The 16,292-nt window shown below is 43.0% G+C and overlaps 1 protein-coding gene across 1 annotated transcript in view; it reads left to right on the top strand.

The window, feature by feature from the left end:
* The first annotated feature begins 433 nt into the window (after positions 1-433).
* grin1b (glutamate receptor, ionotropic, N-methyl D-aspartate 1b) overlaps positions 434-16,292 on the top strand; it is a 30,677-nt gene continuing 14,818 nt past the window's right edge. Inside the window, exons 1-11 of the mRNA XM_068310836.1 lie at positions 434-458; positions 909-1,165; positions 2,163-2,297; positions 3,062-3,238; positions 8,591-8,653; positions 9,514-9,611; positions 10,016-10,137; positions 13,474-13,648; positions 14,723-14,873; positions 15,158-15,244; positions 15,532-15,667. Coding sequence (XP_068166937.1) covers positions 434-458; positions 909-1,165; positions 2,163-2,297; positions 3,062-3,238; positions 8,591-8,653; positions 9,514-9,611; positions 10,016-10,137; positions 13,474-13,648; positions 14,723-14,873; positions 15,158-15,244; positions 15,532-15,667 — 1,426 coding nt within the window. The remainder of the gene's footprint in view (positions 459-908; positions 1,166-2,162; positions 2,298-3,061; positions 3,239-8,590; positions 8,654-9,513; positions 9,612-10,015; positions 10,138-13,473; positions 13,649-14,722; positions 14,874-15,157; positions 15,245-15,531; positions 15,668-16,292) is intronic.

Below are 16,292 nucleotides of genomic sequence, written 5' to 3'. Positions count from 1 at the left end.
AACAGGACACCGGATCAACAGTGTCACCCGTTAAAGCGTCAATGACAGACGTTTGATCGATCGAGGAAATCACGACCGAACCCCGTGAGGGACACCGAGAAACGGCGAACACAAACAGAACGTCACCGGAGATTTTCACCGCTTCAGCCTGACATCATTGATTAATTAGCAACGATCGAACACCTGTCACCTCAAGGTGACGCGCGGACCGAACCGGTACCGGGTACTCCCTGGACCGGATTCAGTCTCAGGCGGTGAAATCAACAGAAAACCGAGGAGCTGGTTCTGTGACGGAATTCAGCGCTGAGAGACATCGGTGTGAATCTGAACAGTAAGTCACAGGTTGTTTGTTTGTTTGTTTGTTTGTTTATTACACGACATTTGTTGCCATTAATTAAATTCGATCAATCTGGGATCGTCACCTGTTGCTAAGATGACGTCATCCAATCCGAAGACCTGTCCGTCACCTTTCACCTGTCCGCCTGTCTCTTGGCGTGATGACGTAAACGACTACGGATATCAATTAAACTTGGTCGGAGGGTCACGTGACACAGACGAAGGCGTCAAACGTTTCCTGTAGATGAAGGGGCGGGGTTAGTTTTATAAAGTAAATAAAATTATTCCTGTCTCTAATCAATGTTTGTGTCTGTGACTAAAAACACAAACGTATTGATTCTACAGTTTAAGGCAAAATCTTTTTCCCGACTCTAAAAGTCGCCTGAATCCCCATCAGCGTTCCAGTTTGAAGGTGCACACATCTTTAGAATCTAGATTGTGGAGCCGGATTAGTTTCAGTAAAAGGGACTGCTGAAGCTGTTGAAACATCCTCCTCTTCATCACATTGAGCGTTGTTGTTGGCATCCTAACGTTGACTGACCAGTGTGTTTTCTCCTCCTCCTCTTCCTCAGTGGAGCTCCGCGGCGTTCTCATCCTCACCGTCTTGCAGTGCTGTTCAGTCGCTCGCGGCGGCTGTGAGCCCCGGCTGGTGAACATCGGCGCCGTCCTCAGCCAGAAACGCTACGAGCAGGTGTTCAAGGAGGCGGTTAGCCAGGCTAACACTCTATACGGGAAGGAAAAGTTCAAGATGAACGCCATCTCCGTGACGCACAAACCCAACGCCATCCAGATGGCCCTGTCCGTCTGCGAGGACCTCATCTCCAACCAGGTGAGGGCGCGTCGCATCCAGATCAAAACCTGGATTTATGCTTCTGGTTCTATTGACAGCTGAAATTGAAATCGCATTTGGAGGTGATTTTTTTTTTTTTAGTCAAGTGCAGAAAAGGCTACTCACAGCAGATGATTAGTTTAGCTTAGCCTAAACCTACGAACATCAGAAAACGTCCAAACTACTAGATTGTAAGTGTTTATAACATTAAAGAAAATAAGTTCTGTTTATGGATCGGCAATCGGAGAAACAGGAAGACGAGTGGAGATCATTCGAGATCTGTCAATAACATCTCTTTTGTAGGAGAAATGAGGCCAACATGGAGGCGATGGACCGAACAGAGGCTTTGTTCTGGAGAGATGGACGTCAGATTAACGTCCTCTCTCTCTCTCTCTCTCTCTCTCTCTGCAGAAATGGAGATGTAATCCGTCCATCCTCCCAGTGGAGGGATGGACGGATTACACACACACACACACACACACACACACACACCAGGCTGCTTCTTGCTGTGACATGTCTAAATTATTTCCACCTCACAAACAGACAGTTGTGGTGAAAGTAGTCCGATTATTTGCGCGGAGGAGAAGTAGAAACACCTGCGTGTGAAAAGAATCTTCATTGATCGTTTGATCTTCCCTGTTTTTCTTCCTCTTTAGTTTTCCTTTCTCTATTTTTTTCTTCCACTTCCTTCCATTCTCATGTCCTATTCCCTCTTCCTCCTTGTTTCCTCCTCCCCGTTTCTTTTTCCATTCCTTTCTGCTATCTTCTTCAGTTTCTTAGTGTTCTGTTTTCTTTTTTTCTTTCCTCCATCTTCATTGTTCCTCATCCTTTTGCCTCTTCTCACCATTTCCTCATCTTTCTGTTCTTCCTCGTCTGAAACGGCTCCATTGTTCTAGGTGTGCATCTCTTTAGTCATGTTAGCTTTTATCCCAGGTTCTTGTCTGTAAACATCAGCACGTTTCATTCTTCTTCTCTTTTTCCTCTTCTTCTTCTGCAGGTGTATGCCATCCTGGTCAGCCACCCTCCTCAGTCCAATGACCACCTGACTCCGACCCCGGTCTCCTACACCGCTGGTTTCTACAGAATCCCTGTGGTCGGCCTGACGACGCGCATGTCTATCTACTCTGACAAGGTAACCATGGCAGCAGCGTCCAAACGGTTCACATGACGATGCTAAAACCTGTTTCCAGTGGTCCTTGGAGTCCTCGGTATTCTGATCCTTCTGGGTGATTCTGCTTCATATTGGAGAATCAGGTCAGACCTTTAAGTGCAGGTCGTTGAATATTTAGTCCAGTTTGTCCCAATTTAAACACTCAGATGTGAGATTGAACTGGAAACCACTCTTGTCTCCTTGAGCTTTACAATATTGATGGAATAATGCAGAGTGTCATCAGTCCTAAAATATCCCAGCACTCCGAGCGACCAGCGCCAGGTAGAGAATAGTGATGAAATATTCACCTATGCTTCATTTGAATCAGTGCGTTTGATTTTCACACCAGCAGCAGCTTTTTATCTCAATGGAAGGACATTGGTGTTGGTCCAGTGGTGCAGAATCCATCCTTACGATTGCCTTTTTACATCATTTTTGGAACTTATTGCTTCTGTCATCTTAATTTTATTTTCCTGCTTCTTTACATAACAAACCAAACATTCATTTATTCCATAATGCGGGATTGATTGATTGATTGACAGTTTTCTAGAGCCAATCAGGATGGCGAACTCAAGGCACTGTAAAAAACAAACATGCAAAATTGCAATAAAAAAATCTGTGAGGCTGCGAAAGATAATCACGTTATAGCGAGGGACCGCTATGTATTTAATAAATGCAGTTTAATGGAAATTTTTGCGCCGCCATGTCTTCACGTTTGTGATTAACCTTCTCCTCCACCCGTTCAGAGCATCCACCTGTCCTTCCTGAGGACGGTGCCGCCGTATTCCCATCAGGCTCAGGTCTGGTTCGACCTGATGAGGGAGTTCCGCTGGAACCACATCATCCTCATCGTCAGCGACGACCACGAAGGAAGAGCCGCCCAGAAGAGACTGGAGACGCTGCTGGAAGAGAGAGAGACAAAGGTCAGCTATGAACCGAATGCACACATGACACACAGGTGTGTGTGTGAGTGAGTGATGTCGCCCAGGTGTGTGTGTGCTGTCTCATCAGCTCACCTCTATCTATCAGACTGCAGTTTCTCAGTCTCTAATCTGTAACCTGAGTAGATCAGATAAAGTCAACGTCCAACCATGTCATTCAACGTCACAGCCAAACAACCAATCACAAGCTGGTTTGAGGTCATGTGACATCCAGCCAATCCCATTACAGTAGTGGCTGTAGAGGGAGTCACATTATGGAGCAATAGATGTCCTTTAAAGAGGAGATGTTCATTACAGGCCAATAATGAAGGGGAGGTATGAAGCTGTAAGGTGTCTTCCTCATTCGCTTCCTCCTCTTCCTCATCTTCTTCCTCCTCCCCTTCTTCATATTGCTCCTCTTGCTCCTCCTCTCCCTTCACCACTGCTTTGTCCTCCTACTTTCTTGTTGAAGTTTCTTAGATCTTTTGTAGCTCAATGTGTTTGTAGACCTGAAACTGCTCTCTTCATCATCCCTCTATCAGCCCTCCATCATCCCTCGATCACCCCTCCATTATCCCTCTACCGTCCCTCCATCACATCCCCATCATCACTATTTCCCCTCCGCCATGCCTCCATCACCCTCCATCATCCCTCTATCATCCCTTCATCACCCCTCTATCATCCTTCCATTATTCTTCCACCAACCATCCAACATCCCTTTATCACCCCTCCATCATCCTCCATCATCCCTCATCATCCCTCCATCATCCCTCATCATCCCTCCATCATCCCTCATCATCCCTCCATCATCCCACCACCAGCAGCTTCTCTTTCATTCCTTTTTTCTTCCCTTGCTTTGAATTTCTTGAAATCTCCACCAAGACTGATCAGGTTATTGATCAGTTTGATCAGGATATCAGCAGATGTTCACATATGACCTTGTTCAACTGTTGACATCTTCACTTAATGATGATGGACATGTTTCCGTAGCAACAATCATTCAAACCCAAGTCTATCAATAGGATGTCTGAAAGCATGAAAGCTGATCAGAGATTGAATCTTGTTGATCAATACAAAATCAAAAAGCAAAACAAATGAAAATCTTCCCCCAGTGCATGATGGGAAGGTTCCCAACACACCTGTAGTAGCAATCACATGATGAGGACTCAGTCAGACACATGATCAGCATTTTAACTCTATACTTACTTTACCTGTATTTCAAAATAAGAGTGCAGTGATTGGTGGGATGAACAGGGTTGTTTTATTGTGAAGGAGACAACAAATGACAACTGTGTTCACAACCACATACTAATGTACTGTCGGGTGGAACAATGACATCAGTTATTGTGACATAGTTCATCTCAAACTAGATATATATCAACGTAGGCTCACGTTCCCAAAATGCATTGCATCTGTTCAGACTTCACAGCTCTGTTATAACTGTGGATTATTTTTAATGCTGTGTCTGAGGTAAAAAATGCACTGATTTATTATTCCTGTCTTTTGGCAACAACCCCCCCCCCCAAAAAAAAAAAAATCCAACAACTTCCTAAATATAATAAGAATTCTCTATTTGACATCTAGATTGGTTTTCAGGAAATCCCAGTTTAGTTTCGGGTAAAAAATTTTTTGTAGTTGGTGTGTATTTCAGGAATGTTGACAGTGATTGGAGGGGAGTTGCACTATGATCAAAATTTTATTTAAAAATTGCGTCACATCGTGTTGAAGTGAACACATATAGTAAAATCTCTGTCGGTGTTAGCGATGCTAATCTGGAAGCTAACAAAGGTTCACTTCCTGATCAGGGAGGAGCAATAGGACCTCAAACCAACAACCTCATCAGCTCCATTTTAAGGAAAGCAGACAGAAGCTGGAAGGGTCACATGTTTGACTTCATCCAGTCAGATTCTAGATCTCCATCAGCAGCTTCTGAGGATGCTGACGGTTCTGGATCTGGACCACCTAAAGGTTCTGGACCAGCTGATGCCTTTGCTGTTATTGGTTCATACATGTTCAGATATTTTTGGCCCTCAACAGCTAGAGGTTTTAGAATTTGAGTAGAATAAGTGAATTACCTCTTTAAATAAACACCAGTAAATAAACAACGCCTACTTTTACGTCCCAACGGCTCTTGAAATGGTCTTCTACTGTCGGTCATTTTGTTCTCTTGCCTCCAAGTGTGTACGTACTTATAGATTTTCTGCTAGAGTTCTGTAATTACATCGTTGATGGTAACTGTGGCAACAGTGTTTGTTTTAATCCAAGGAAATAAACATAAAGCGAATATACAACATTTTACACGTCATGATCCACACAAACATTGTTCTCGGGGAATGGGATGTTGGCGTGAAGACTATGTATGGAAACCTACCCCCCTCTGCAGGGACCTTGGCTTGATTCCCACTCACGGCCCTTTACCAAATGTCAACCACCAATGTTTTCGGGCTGTCCTCTTTCGTAAGGGAAAGAAAATAATGTAAAATTCAGTTCAAAACCAAACTGTTTCATTATCTTGCCGCATTCTGTCGCTGAGGCTGAACCCAATCCCCACTGACACGGTTCACATCACCAGTGATTGACCCCGATCTTCTGCAGCACGCAGCTGATGAACCTTCTTGATGCAGCTATTAACACTTGAACTGGTTTATGAAGTGTTTTAATGGCCGGTTTGCAACGAGTACTGACTGGGCAGTACCTTAGTATGTGATCCAGAACACAGGCTCGGACACCAATGTGCATGTAAGTGTTAAATGTCGGGACGCTCATCAACAATGATGATTTTTGTTGTGTTTTAAACATTTTCATTGTTTTCTCAGCATCTGCTGCTCCAAGTTGATTAGCCCCTGTCTTGTGCCTCTGATTCACGTTTTAACATTTGTGTCAAGTCTTGGTGGAGGTTTGGTTTATTTTTCTTCTTCTTCTCATTTTTGATTCTTTTCTCTTACATTTACTTTTCTTCGGACCTGTCTCTTTCTCTGTCAGTCCGTCTGTCCGCGTCATCATTCAGTTCTTCACCTCCGTCTGTTGTCTGGTCTCTCATCACCTCAACACTAAAGGAGCCTGGAGTCCAGCAAACACATCCCAGCCGTCAGCCTCGTCAAAGACGGATGAACGACAGACGGACAGATAGAGACGGAGAGATGGACAGACAGACAGATAGATGGACAGATAGCAATCGGTCATCAGGAATGAAAAAACAAGTCAAACCCAGACTATTTGTTATCAGAATCAGAGCCTTCAGTGTAGTATGAATAGGCCAGGATATGCTAATAGGCTAAAGTGAAAGCTAAAAAGTGACTGCAACATGCCAACAGACTAATTTTAATGCTTTAACGCTACAATGTCATACTAATAGGTTGTATATTAAATTTATCATGCTAATACATACTAAGATTACATAAGATGCCTTATTAAATAGTAATAAAAGCATTAAAAACAAAGGTTAACACTAATTACAGTATCATGCTAAACTGATTTTAAATTAAATTTAATCTAATTCATTAAATTAAATTAATTTTAGATTAAATTAAATTGAATTAACTGATCTTTAGGCGAGCAGCTACCATGATCTTGTGCAATATGGAAAGTTAAGAGGAACGGCTCATGCTAACAGACTAAAGTTAAAACCGACAGGTCAAGATGTCATGCTGATCGACTGTAGTTAAAGCTAATGGTTAATGATGTCATACTAATTGGCTAAGGCTAAAGCTAACGGTACCCCAGAAGTTACGATGTGACTTGGTGTTGGGCAGAGGAGCCACAGTGAGACTCATGAATGTTGGAAGAGAAACATGAATATTACAGCACATTAAAGTAGGTGAACAGAACTGCAGCCTGTGTTGTTTCTGAATTAAACATCTATCTGATTCATAATGAAATAATGATGAATATCACAGCAGGCTGTTGTTACACTGGAGGAGACTGTATGGAGACAATGGAGACTAATGGTCACTGGGAAAACATAAACATCAACCGATCTTATAGAATAAAAACGAATTTGCCTCACGTCATCTGTACACTGGTGGACGATGCAACTTTAAACTTCACCAAAGTTAAATTTCCAAATGGTTCTATTTTTTTTTTTTAATTACACATTAAGAAAATGCTTGAAAACGTATAAACATGCACCAGTTTTATTTGGATAGCTTTATAAAACTAGTGCGAGGGATTTTAACATAGTGTGTGTGTGTGCGCTGATCTGAGTCTTTGCTTCAGGATGTAATTTTAATGAGATTAACATTTGGAGTGGAGGAGTGGAGGACTAATGGGACACTCCGCCGTCACAGCAGTTTAACATCAGAGGAAGTTTTTGTGGTGCAAAGTCACAGCTCAGTTCAGCGCTCCAATAAAATTAAACTTTATTGAAACTCAGACGGGTTCGTGACATCAGTCTGCTGACTGACTTCATGTAGGAAAACTCTCCAACTGACTCGTACATAAGTACATGCTAACAAGCTGGGGTCCGATTTGAGCAAGCTTGGAGCTTTGGTGTGGAAGCTAAGAGTTGCTATGTCAGTATATCATGCTAACGGAATGCAGCTGAAGGCGACATGGCTCACGACATTATGTCAACATTATGGTATTAAAAAATGTTCCCGTGCTATCATGTTTTAACTGAGGTTAAAACAAAGTGAACAGTGCAGAAGACATAGATATGAAGAAGAAGCATAATTATCATGATAAGAAAAAAATGAATCAGGTGTGAAGTGTTTGTGAAAAGAACGATCAGAGCTGTTTCTGATCTTTTACTTCTTTGTTCTCTGTCTACTCTAAAAATAAAACACCATCGTGTTCACAGCATTTCAGGTTTATATTTATCTCCTAATTTAAATATAGCTGAGGACATAAAACCAGTGTGACACCGTGTGAAAGGACTGATAGTGAACGTTTGAAATATGATGAAAGTAATTCTACGATGTCCAGCAGTCATCTTTAAGGTAGCATTGAAAAAACAGTGGTATGCTAAGCTCACATCAGAACTGGACATAAGACCTTGCTAACTCTTATAGCATGCTAATGGCTAACAGTGTTGAACAAAGCATGCAACTCTGATAATTGAATTTCAACATAAATACGCTGTCTATATGATGAACTGATGCATGGACAGACAGGTGGATTAACAAGTGGACAGACAGGTTAATGGTGAGGTGGACAGACGGGTGGACTCACAGGTGGACAGACAGACAGGTGGACATTCTGTGACGTGTTTGCGTGCTCCGGCGTCCCGTCAGCTTCCTGAACCGGCTCAAGAAACACACTCTCATTGGTTGGATGCTTTATTGGCCTCCATTTTCTCTGACTGTCTGTAATCTTTTTTTGTGTCTGCATATTTTCTCTGTGTACATTACCCATCAGACTAAAAACAGGAACTATGACAACCTCGACCAACAGAACTTTGACTTCAGGAGAACACCCAAGGTATAAACTTGCATGGTCAAATGATGCACGCCGCCCAACCAATCTCTGAGCTCGCCCAGTAGTAGCTGAAAACCAGTCAGCCCCGCCCGCCCAGAATCCAACCCAGCTCCAGAGATAGACTCTTATCCTGGTGGCACGTCGTTTCTCCACCATCTATTTTCTTTCTTTTGGTTTTCCATGATTCCTGCACACCGAGAATGGGTTTACACTTGCAGGAGAGACGCCCTTCCTCTTCTTCCTCCTCCTCCTCCCTGTGAAGGGTTGCATGCAGCCAGGCTGAGGCTTGGCTCTGTCTGCAGATATGAGGGACAGCGCCCACCAGGATCCTCTCACTACACCCCTTCCTCCTGTACGCCCCGCCTCCCTCCTCCTCCCTCCTCCTCCTCCTTCTCTCCACTTGACTCTTTTTTTTTTAATTTTATTTTTTTAATTTGCGATTGCATCAGCGCTCTCTAACATGCACGTTCCTGATTGGTTGGTTGGAGTCTTGAAAGTGCCTCAGTTTGCATGTGCCACCACACCACACACAACTTGTTGCCCCCTTTTTTTTCCGTAGAGCTTTGACTTTGAGTTTTTTTTCAGTTGAGCAGACCTTCAACACCTTTTGTCTCCATTTTTTTAGCCCTGCCCCCTCCTCCCATAGTAGCGTGGTTGAGAGGGAGCATGGCCGAGGCAGGGAGTATGTTTTCTGGGTGGGAAAGGGACGAAAGTCTGGCAGGTCAGAGCTAATGATTTGTTTCCTATGATCTGTTTTGTGGTGTTTTGTTCTGCCGTGTTTCTCAATGTGCTACCATGTGACACGTTGCCCGCCGCTGCACCCCCCCCTCCCAAAACCGTCACCCAATATGGCGGTTGTCCAGGCGGAGAAGGTGCTACTGTTCAGCCAGGACACCAACCTGACGTCTCTGCTGCTAGAGGCCAAAGACCTGGAGGCCCGAGTCATCATCCTGTCTGCCAGGTTTGTACCAGAAGGAGGATATTGGCTGTTTGCTAAGATATCCTGCTAGTTGTATGGGTTGTAATTTTTTTTTACGGTGTTTCCAGATGGACTTCAGGGTGTTGCCAAGTGGTTGCTAAGGTTTTTAAGATACTAGATTTTAAGGATCTTTCTGAGTGGTTTGGTGGATGTTGCTAAATAGTTGCCGAGGTGTTTAGAAATGGTTGCTGGGGTGTTGCTAAATGGATGTTTGAGTGTTCCCACATAATTTTCCAAGGGTAAGTAGATTCTTGGTATTTGTAGATGGTTCTCAAGGTGTTGCCATGCAGTTTACAGTGTTTTTCTTCTGAGTGTGTGTGTGTGTGTGGTTTACCATCGTGATGGTGTTTGGTTGTACCTTCATCCATCTTTATTTGTTTCTACAGTGAGGATGAAGCTGCTGGGGTGTATAAAGCTGCCCGCCAGCTCAACATGACCGGCGCTGGTTACGTCTGGCTGGTCGGAGAGAGAGAGATGACTGGCAAAGCTCTAAGCGAAGCGCCAGATGGTACGCCAACCATTGTCTCCTCTTCCTCCTCATTGTTCTTCCTCACTCTCAAGGTTCCTCTCTTTCTCTATCAGCTCTGCTTCCATCCCAGTTCAGCGAAACAGTAGCAGCAGTCATTTTGAGGTGTTGATGGGATGAATAAAAGCCCATCAGCAGGATGAAGCTGTTTATTGGCCATCAGATGCTGTAGCAGCTCATTAGAAGGCAAACCTGTCAGGCATGGCAGCATTCAGGAGCTGCTGTCACAAGGCGTTTCTATATTTGTAGCAGTGGGTTGAAGGCTTTCATGCTGAATTCAGACATCATGGTGTCGCACTGCTGCACGTTTAAAAATGTGTTTCCTGTCAAAACTGTCATAAATGCCCTCCCTCCAAAAAGAGCCCAGTGAGGAAAGATTCCAGTCGAGGAAAAAAAACAAAGGAAAATGAGCCGTAGATGATGTCACCCAGTACCTTACTTAATTTTAGGCTGACAATTGTTAGCCAGGTAGGTTTCACTCAGGTAATTTGGTTTCCTGTTAACAGCATGGAGAATAACCTGATCGCTGTTTCATAGATGTGGTGGTTGATCATGTGACTAAGAGCTAACTGGATGGAATCACGGCTGCTCTGCTCTCTTTCCTCTCTGATGAAGGAAGCTAATCCTCGTCACAGTCAGTTAGCTTCTCAGTGTTCTGCTGGGTTCTTGTTTCTGACTGGTTGAACGTTTAAACATCGTGGGAGAACAAATGTTTAAAGGTTCTAACCGCTGTCTTCTCTTCTGGCTCTGGTACTGTGTGGCTTTAAATGTGTCTAACATCTTTTTGTTTGTTTCATCTTCTATAGTGTGTGTCGCCCGTCTGCCCGTCCTCACAGTAGACTATAGTGTGCTGCTATCTGGGAACGGGGGGGTGGGAAGGGGAGGAGGGGTGAACGGGGTTCTAATCGGGGGGTTGTAAACAGCTAATGTCTCCACGGTTACCTTGACGTGTGTCTGAACAACTGGTAAGATGCCGCCGCTGCTTCCTGCTGTCTCCTGCTTGCTTTGCCCTTTGCCATTGGTCAAAAGAGGCCCTGCCCACTGCAAAATGGAGCCCGCCTTACCACAAAGGGGGCGGGGTTTATAGAGTCAGCCAATTACCCAGTTTGCCCGCCATTACCATATAATCAAAAATATTCAGGCAACCCTTGACTTTGGGTCAATTATTATGATTATTATTATTATTATTGTTATTATTAGTATTATCATGTACTATATTGTGACCTAATGCTGAACACGATTCTCTCTGGCTGCTGGGTAATTGGCTCCCCGCTCTGTTGCCGAGGCTTTTTTGTTTCAGAAAAAACATCCCACCCAACCAGCTGCTGCACAAACGATGTGAACTTTTTCAACACATCCGCATCTGTCATCAGATGTGTCAAAAATACATGCATCAGGTTCTTTAAAGTGTAGCGAGACTACACTCTGAAAATCATCCTCAGCTGTTTCGCCTCTGTTGGTGCTTGAGTTTTCTGTTTAGGGAATTAAAACCTTTTTTTTTTTTTTGTCATGATGTAACACATCTCATATATCATATTTGATCCAGAGAGATGAAAACAATCTTTAGCAGTAGCAGGAGTGACCATTTTGATCAATTAAATCAATGATTCTGTGAAATTTGTTGCCTTTTCTTCTGCTGGAAAACAGTCCAGCTCTACAAAAGCAAGTGAAGTCAGCTGCTACCTTAGCGACTGAATTATATATGCTGTAATCATATCAATGTGTTGTAAGTTACATGACAAACAAATGAGATATTAGTCCAAATACAGTATTCGGCCAGTTAGTAGGACGTCTGGTCTCATTTTAATAGTAAAATAGTTCAATAGCACAGAGCTACTTTATTATTTTCCAAACACCCAGTAAAATCATTTAATTCCCATTGCAGTTTTATCCTAAAATTTAAAATATAACTATTTTTTTTCCAAGTACAGTAGTTTAATTTCATACATATATACACATATTGTGTATATATGTAAATGCAACTGTCTGCATTCCCAAAATTCCTCACATGTGCTATTTGAGCTTTTTCTTATGCTGGATTGTAAGCAGAATGAGAACGCCCAACTGTAAAACAACCCAATACAACCAAACTCTCCAGCCTCACATATCCGCCACCAGCGAACACTGAAGTGTTCTCAGAGGTGGTTTGCTGCAGGGCTCTTATTTTGGAATGCATTAGATTGTGCAGGTGTTCTTTTGTCCTCCTCCTGTATCTGAACGCAGCCTGTTTTTTAAACGATTCCCTCAATAGAAATGTCTGAAGCAGAACTGCGACATTATGGATTTCAAAGTTGTTGATCTTCAACCAGACACTTGTCACACAATGAAGAAAATGTCTCTGCATTTGATGCTCAGCTAAGTGGACAACAGTCTGCTAAGTGTTAGCATTCTTCATTGGAAATAATAAGTTCAAATAATTCCTTGGATAAATGTTGGGAATATTTATGTTTCCAATACAAAGAGTGATTATGGCTTTGGTAAAGTCAGAGTCAGGAAGTCACTAACTTCACTGCTAATAGAGTTCAGTTGGGAATGTGTTTAGTTGTATTTCTCACCTTTAATATACTGAATTGTTTTCAAAATTTTTGTGAGGAATTGTTAACTATGTTTGCTGCCATTAGCGAGGTCTCATAAATTTAAGCAGATGTAGCTACTCTAATTCTTGAATAACATGATATTTAGCGAGGCATTATCTGTGATTTCCACTGGAGCCGGTTGTTTCAGGAGGGAATGCTAACAGCGTTAGCCAGCCGTTCATCTCAAATCAAAACTTTAACCAGTCTTTTGATGATTTTTCTGAAGGGTTGTTGTGTGAAATGAAAAGTTCTAACTCACCGGTTCCATTTAGGAGGTAATGTTTGCACATTTTCTCTGTGGAGAATGCTAACAGTGCTAGACGATTGTCGGTCACCTAGGGGACAGATGTAGATGCTTTTCGTTGCAGTGTGACGGGTTTCTGCTGAAGGAAAACGCCATTCATAATGTCTCAGTGAGGCTTCGTCTGTCCTGAGAGACAAACGGCTCTATTCTCAGAGTGAACTCCCAGCATGCAGTTTGGCATTAGTTAACACTGGCCTGACGCCTGAAGCCCTGATTGTGTGTGTGTGTGTGTGTGTGTGTGTGTGTGTGTGTGTCTGCGTTGGAACCACCTTTTAGTTACATTTGGAAAATTAAATTAAAAGGTGTGTTTGAGTTTTAATTAACGTCTGCGTGTGAATGAGGGCAGCCTATTTAACGTCTGGTGTGTGTCTGACATATTGTGTGTGTTTGAATGTGTGTGTGTGTGTGTGTGTGTGTGTGTGTGTGTGTGTGTTGCAGGCCTGCTAGGCCTTCAACTCATTAACGGTAAGAACGAATCGGCGCACATCGCGGACGCCGTTGCGGTGGTGGCTCAGTCTCTTCAGGAGCTGTTTGAGAAGGAGAACATCACAGAACCTCCACGGGGCTGCGTTGGAAACACCAACATCTGGAGGACGGGACCACTCTTCAAACGGTCAGTCCCACAAAGGTCAAAGGTCAATCAAAATGTTTCTTTAAGACTAATGGTAACAAAATAGATGTATCTGCATGAGCAGAGCTCACAGCCACTCATCTCTGGGGCGGCGAACACATCCTGAACGAATCGTTTCATTAAGCTCCAAGGGGATTCTTGGTGCTGATTGACACCAACGGCAGCATCCAATGTCGTCTCCATGACGACAGACTTGGTTTAATTACGTAGGAGATGAATGACATTCCTGCACAACATTATCCAGAGGCGTTTCATCATTCTGGATGTGCTACTACTACTACTATTACTACTAATATTACTACTATTACTACTACTGTTACTTCTAATACGATTTTTACTACTGATAATAATATTACTACTATTACCATTACTACTACTACTATTACTACTACTGTTACTACTAATACGATTACTACTTCTGCTACTGATAATAATATTACTACTACTACTTCTACTACTGGTACTATTACAATTTCTACTATTACTATTGCTGTTAGTGCTCATGTTATTAGTACTATTACTACTCCTACTACAATTATTATTACTAGTAGTATTACTATCCCGTTCTCACTATGTTGTGTATGGTTCTGTGGCACTACTACTAGTATTTGTACTCCCACACACCAAACAGACACATAGTTTCCTGTCGTTTTGTAGGAACCTTTATTCTTCAGGATAAATTTTTATCATGTTTGACTCGTGCTGCTCTCTGATGGTTGTGCCAGGACTTGCCCCCCCCCCTTCTGTCACATGAACCTGCACTTGACCTCATTAGCTTGTCATGTCCAGCAGTGACATCATGAAGTATGTTTGAATTAACCTCCCCCATCTCCCCTTGAGGCTTCAGCTCATATCTACATCAGTCGTTTCTATAAAAATAAATTCCTGGACAAAATTTTTAAATTAATGCTTTAAGAAACGGTAAGAGACCATCAACACCAGTTAGCTTGGCTCGATGCGCTTCCAGTCAGCAGCAGCATCATGTTTGCATCTCCTAATTCCACATGAAATCACTCACACCGAGCTGACTCTACTGCTGCCTGACTGGTTCTCCAGGGTGCTGATGTCATCCAAGTACTCCGATGGTTTGACTGGACGGATTGAGTTTAACGACGATGGCGACCGTCGCTTCGCCACTTACAGCATCCTGAACTACCAACAGAAGCCAGGTCGCCTCGTCCAGGTCGGAGTCTTCAATGGGTCACAGGTAACCTAGAGATGTTACACCCGTTCACACCTGACCGCTCCGACTGATCCGGTGATGATTGTAGTCTGTGATGTCATCAGGGGGCGTTTACAGTCAGCTCCTCCAGTAGCCCAGCCCGGTTTACGCTACAGAGCGTACGCGACCCGGTTGTAAACCACCGGAGGATGTGTGCGTTGGTCTCCTGCCTCTTTAACTATCTATGAACAGATGCAGTATTGATGATGATGTCATTAGTCATTCACAGTCAGACTGACATTACATCACAGCCCGTGTGTGTGTTTCAGGTTGTAATGAACCCTCAGAGGAAAATCATCTGGCCTGGAGGAGAGACAGAGAAACCCATCGGATACCAGATGTCGACTAAACTGAAGGTACTGCTGCTTCGACTGGGAGCACTGGAAATGCCACCAGTTGCATTTGAATCCAGAGCTAAAACCAGAACCTGGCCCAAGTCACCACCTGGTACCTACCAATGTCCTGGTCCAGAGTCAGATTCTGGAACAGAGTCAGAACCTGACGGTGCATGTTCAGATTTTCAAACTGTATATCCACACAATGAATACAACAAACGCAACCTGTGCAGGATACGACAAAATGAGTTATTGATTAAATATTGCCACAGATTGTTCAGTGTGTGTGTCTGTGTGTGTGTGTTTAGATTGTGACCATCCATCAGGAGCCATTTGTTTATGTGAAGCCAACAAAGTCTGACGGGACGTGTAAAGAGGAATACACCGTCAACGGAGTCTTAATCAAGAAGGTGATCTGTACTGGACCCAACGGGACCATCCCAGGTAAACGCACACCTACAGAGGCGCAGCACTAGAATATCAGCAACGTTGTCTTGCTCGTAACTGACATCATTCTCTGTAAAACAAAAGTCAAAGTTTACGTTGGGAGACAAAAATGTGTTATTTTTTATGAAGAGCTAAATGTAAAAATATTCCACGACCATATGTGGTTTAAGAAATTTAATTGATGTTTCAAAAGGTATTACAAACTACACATGTCAGCTTAGCCACAATTGACACATGCATTAATTTTTTATTTTACCTGTATCTGTTTATACATCGTCAAGTGACAAAGTAAGATATTTTTCGGCACTTTACATGAAGAACACTTCATCTCATTCTAAATCATGACAAACTAGCATTCCTTGTGACATTTTGATTTTTCTGCTATGTTTTATCGTTGTTTCATAATGTTTCAGGTGACTGAGGGCCGTGGGCTTTGTCATGTGTTGTATATTCAAATCAGATGTCACCATCAGATTGCTCTTGTTGGTTTCCTCATGATGTTCAGAACACTTTTTTCCTCCTGTTGACCTTAAAACTTTCACTATGTCCAATCAGGTGATCGATGCCTGAAATTTAGAAAACTAGCGGACCAATCAGAGACGCTACGCTAGCCTGCTGCCAC

Source organism: Antennarius striatus, chromosome 3, assembly GCF_040054535.1.
Source record: "Antennarius striatus isolate MH-2024 chromosome 3, ASM4005453v1, whole genome shotgun sequence".
Taxonomy (NCBI): domain Eukaryota; kingdom Metazoa; phylum Chordata; class Actinopteri; order Lophiiformes; family Antennariidae; genus Antennarius; species Antennarius striatus.
Note: the sequence above shows the minus strand (reverse complement) of the source record. Positions and strands in the feature narration are given on the sequence as shown.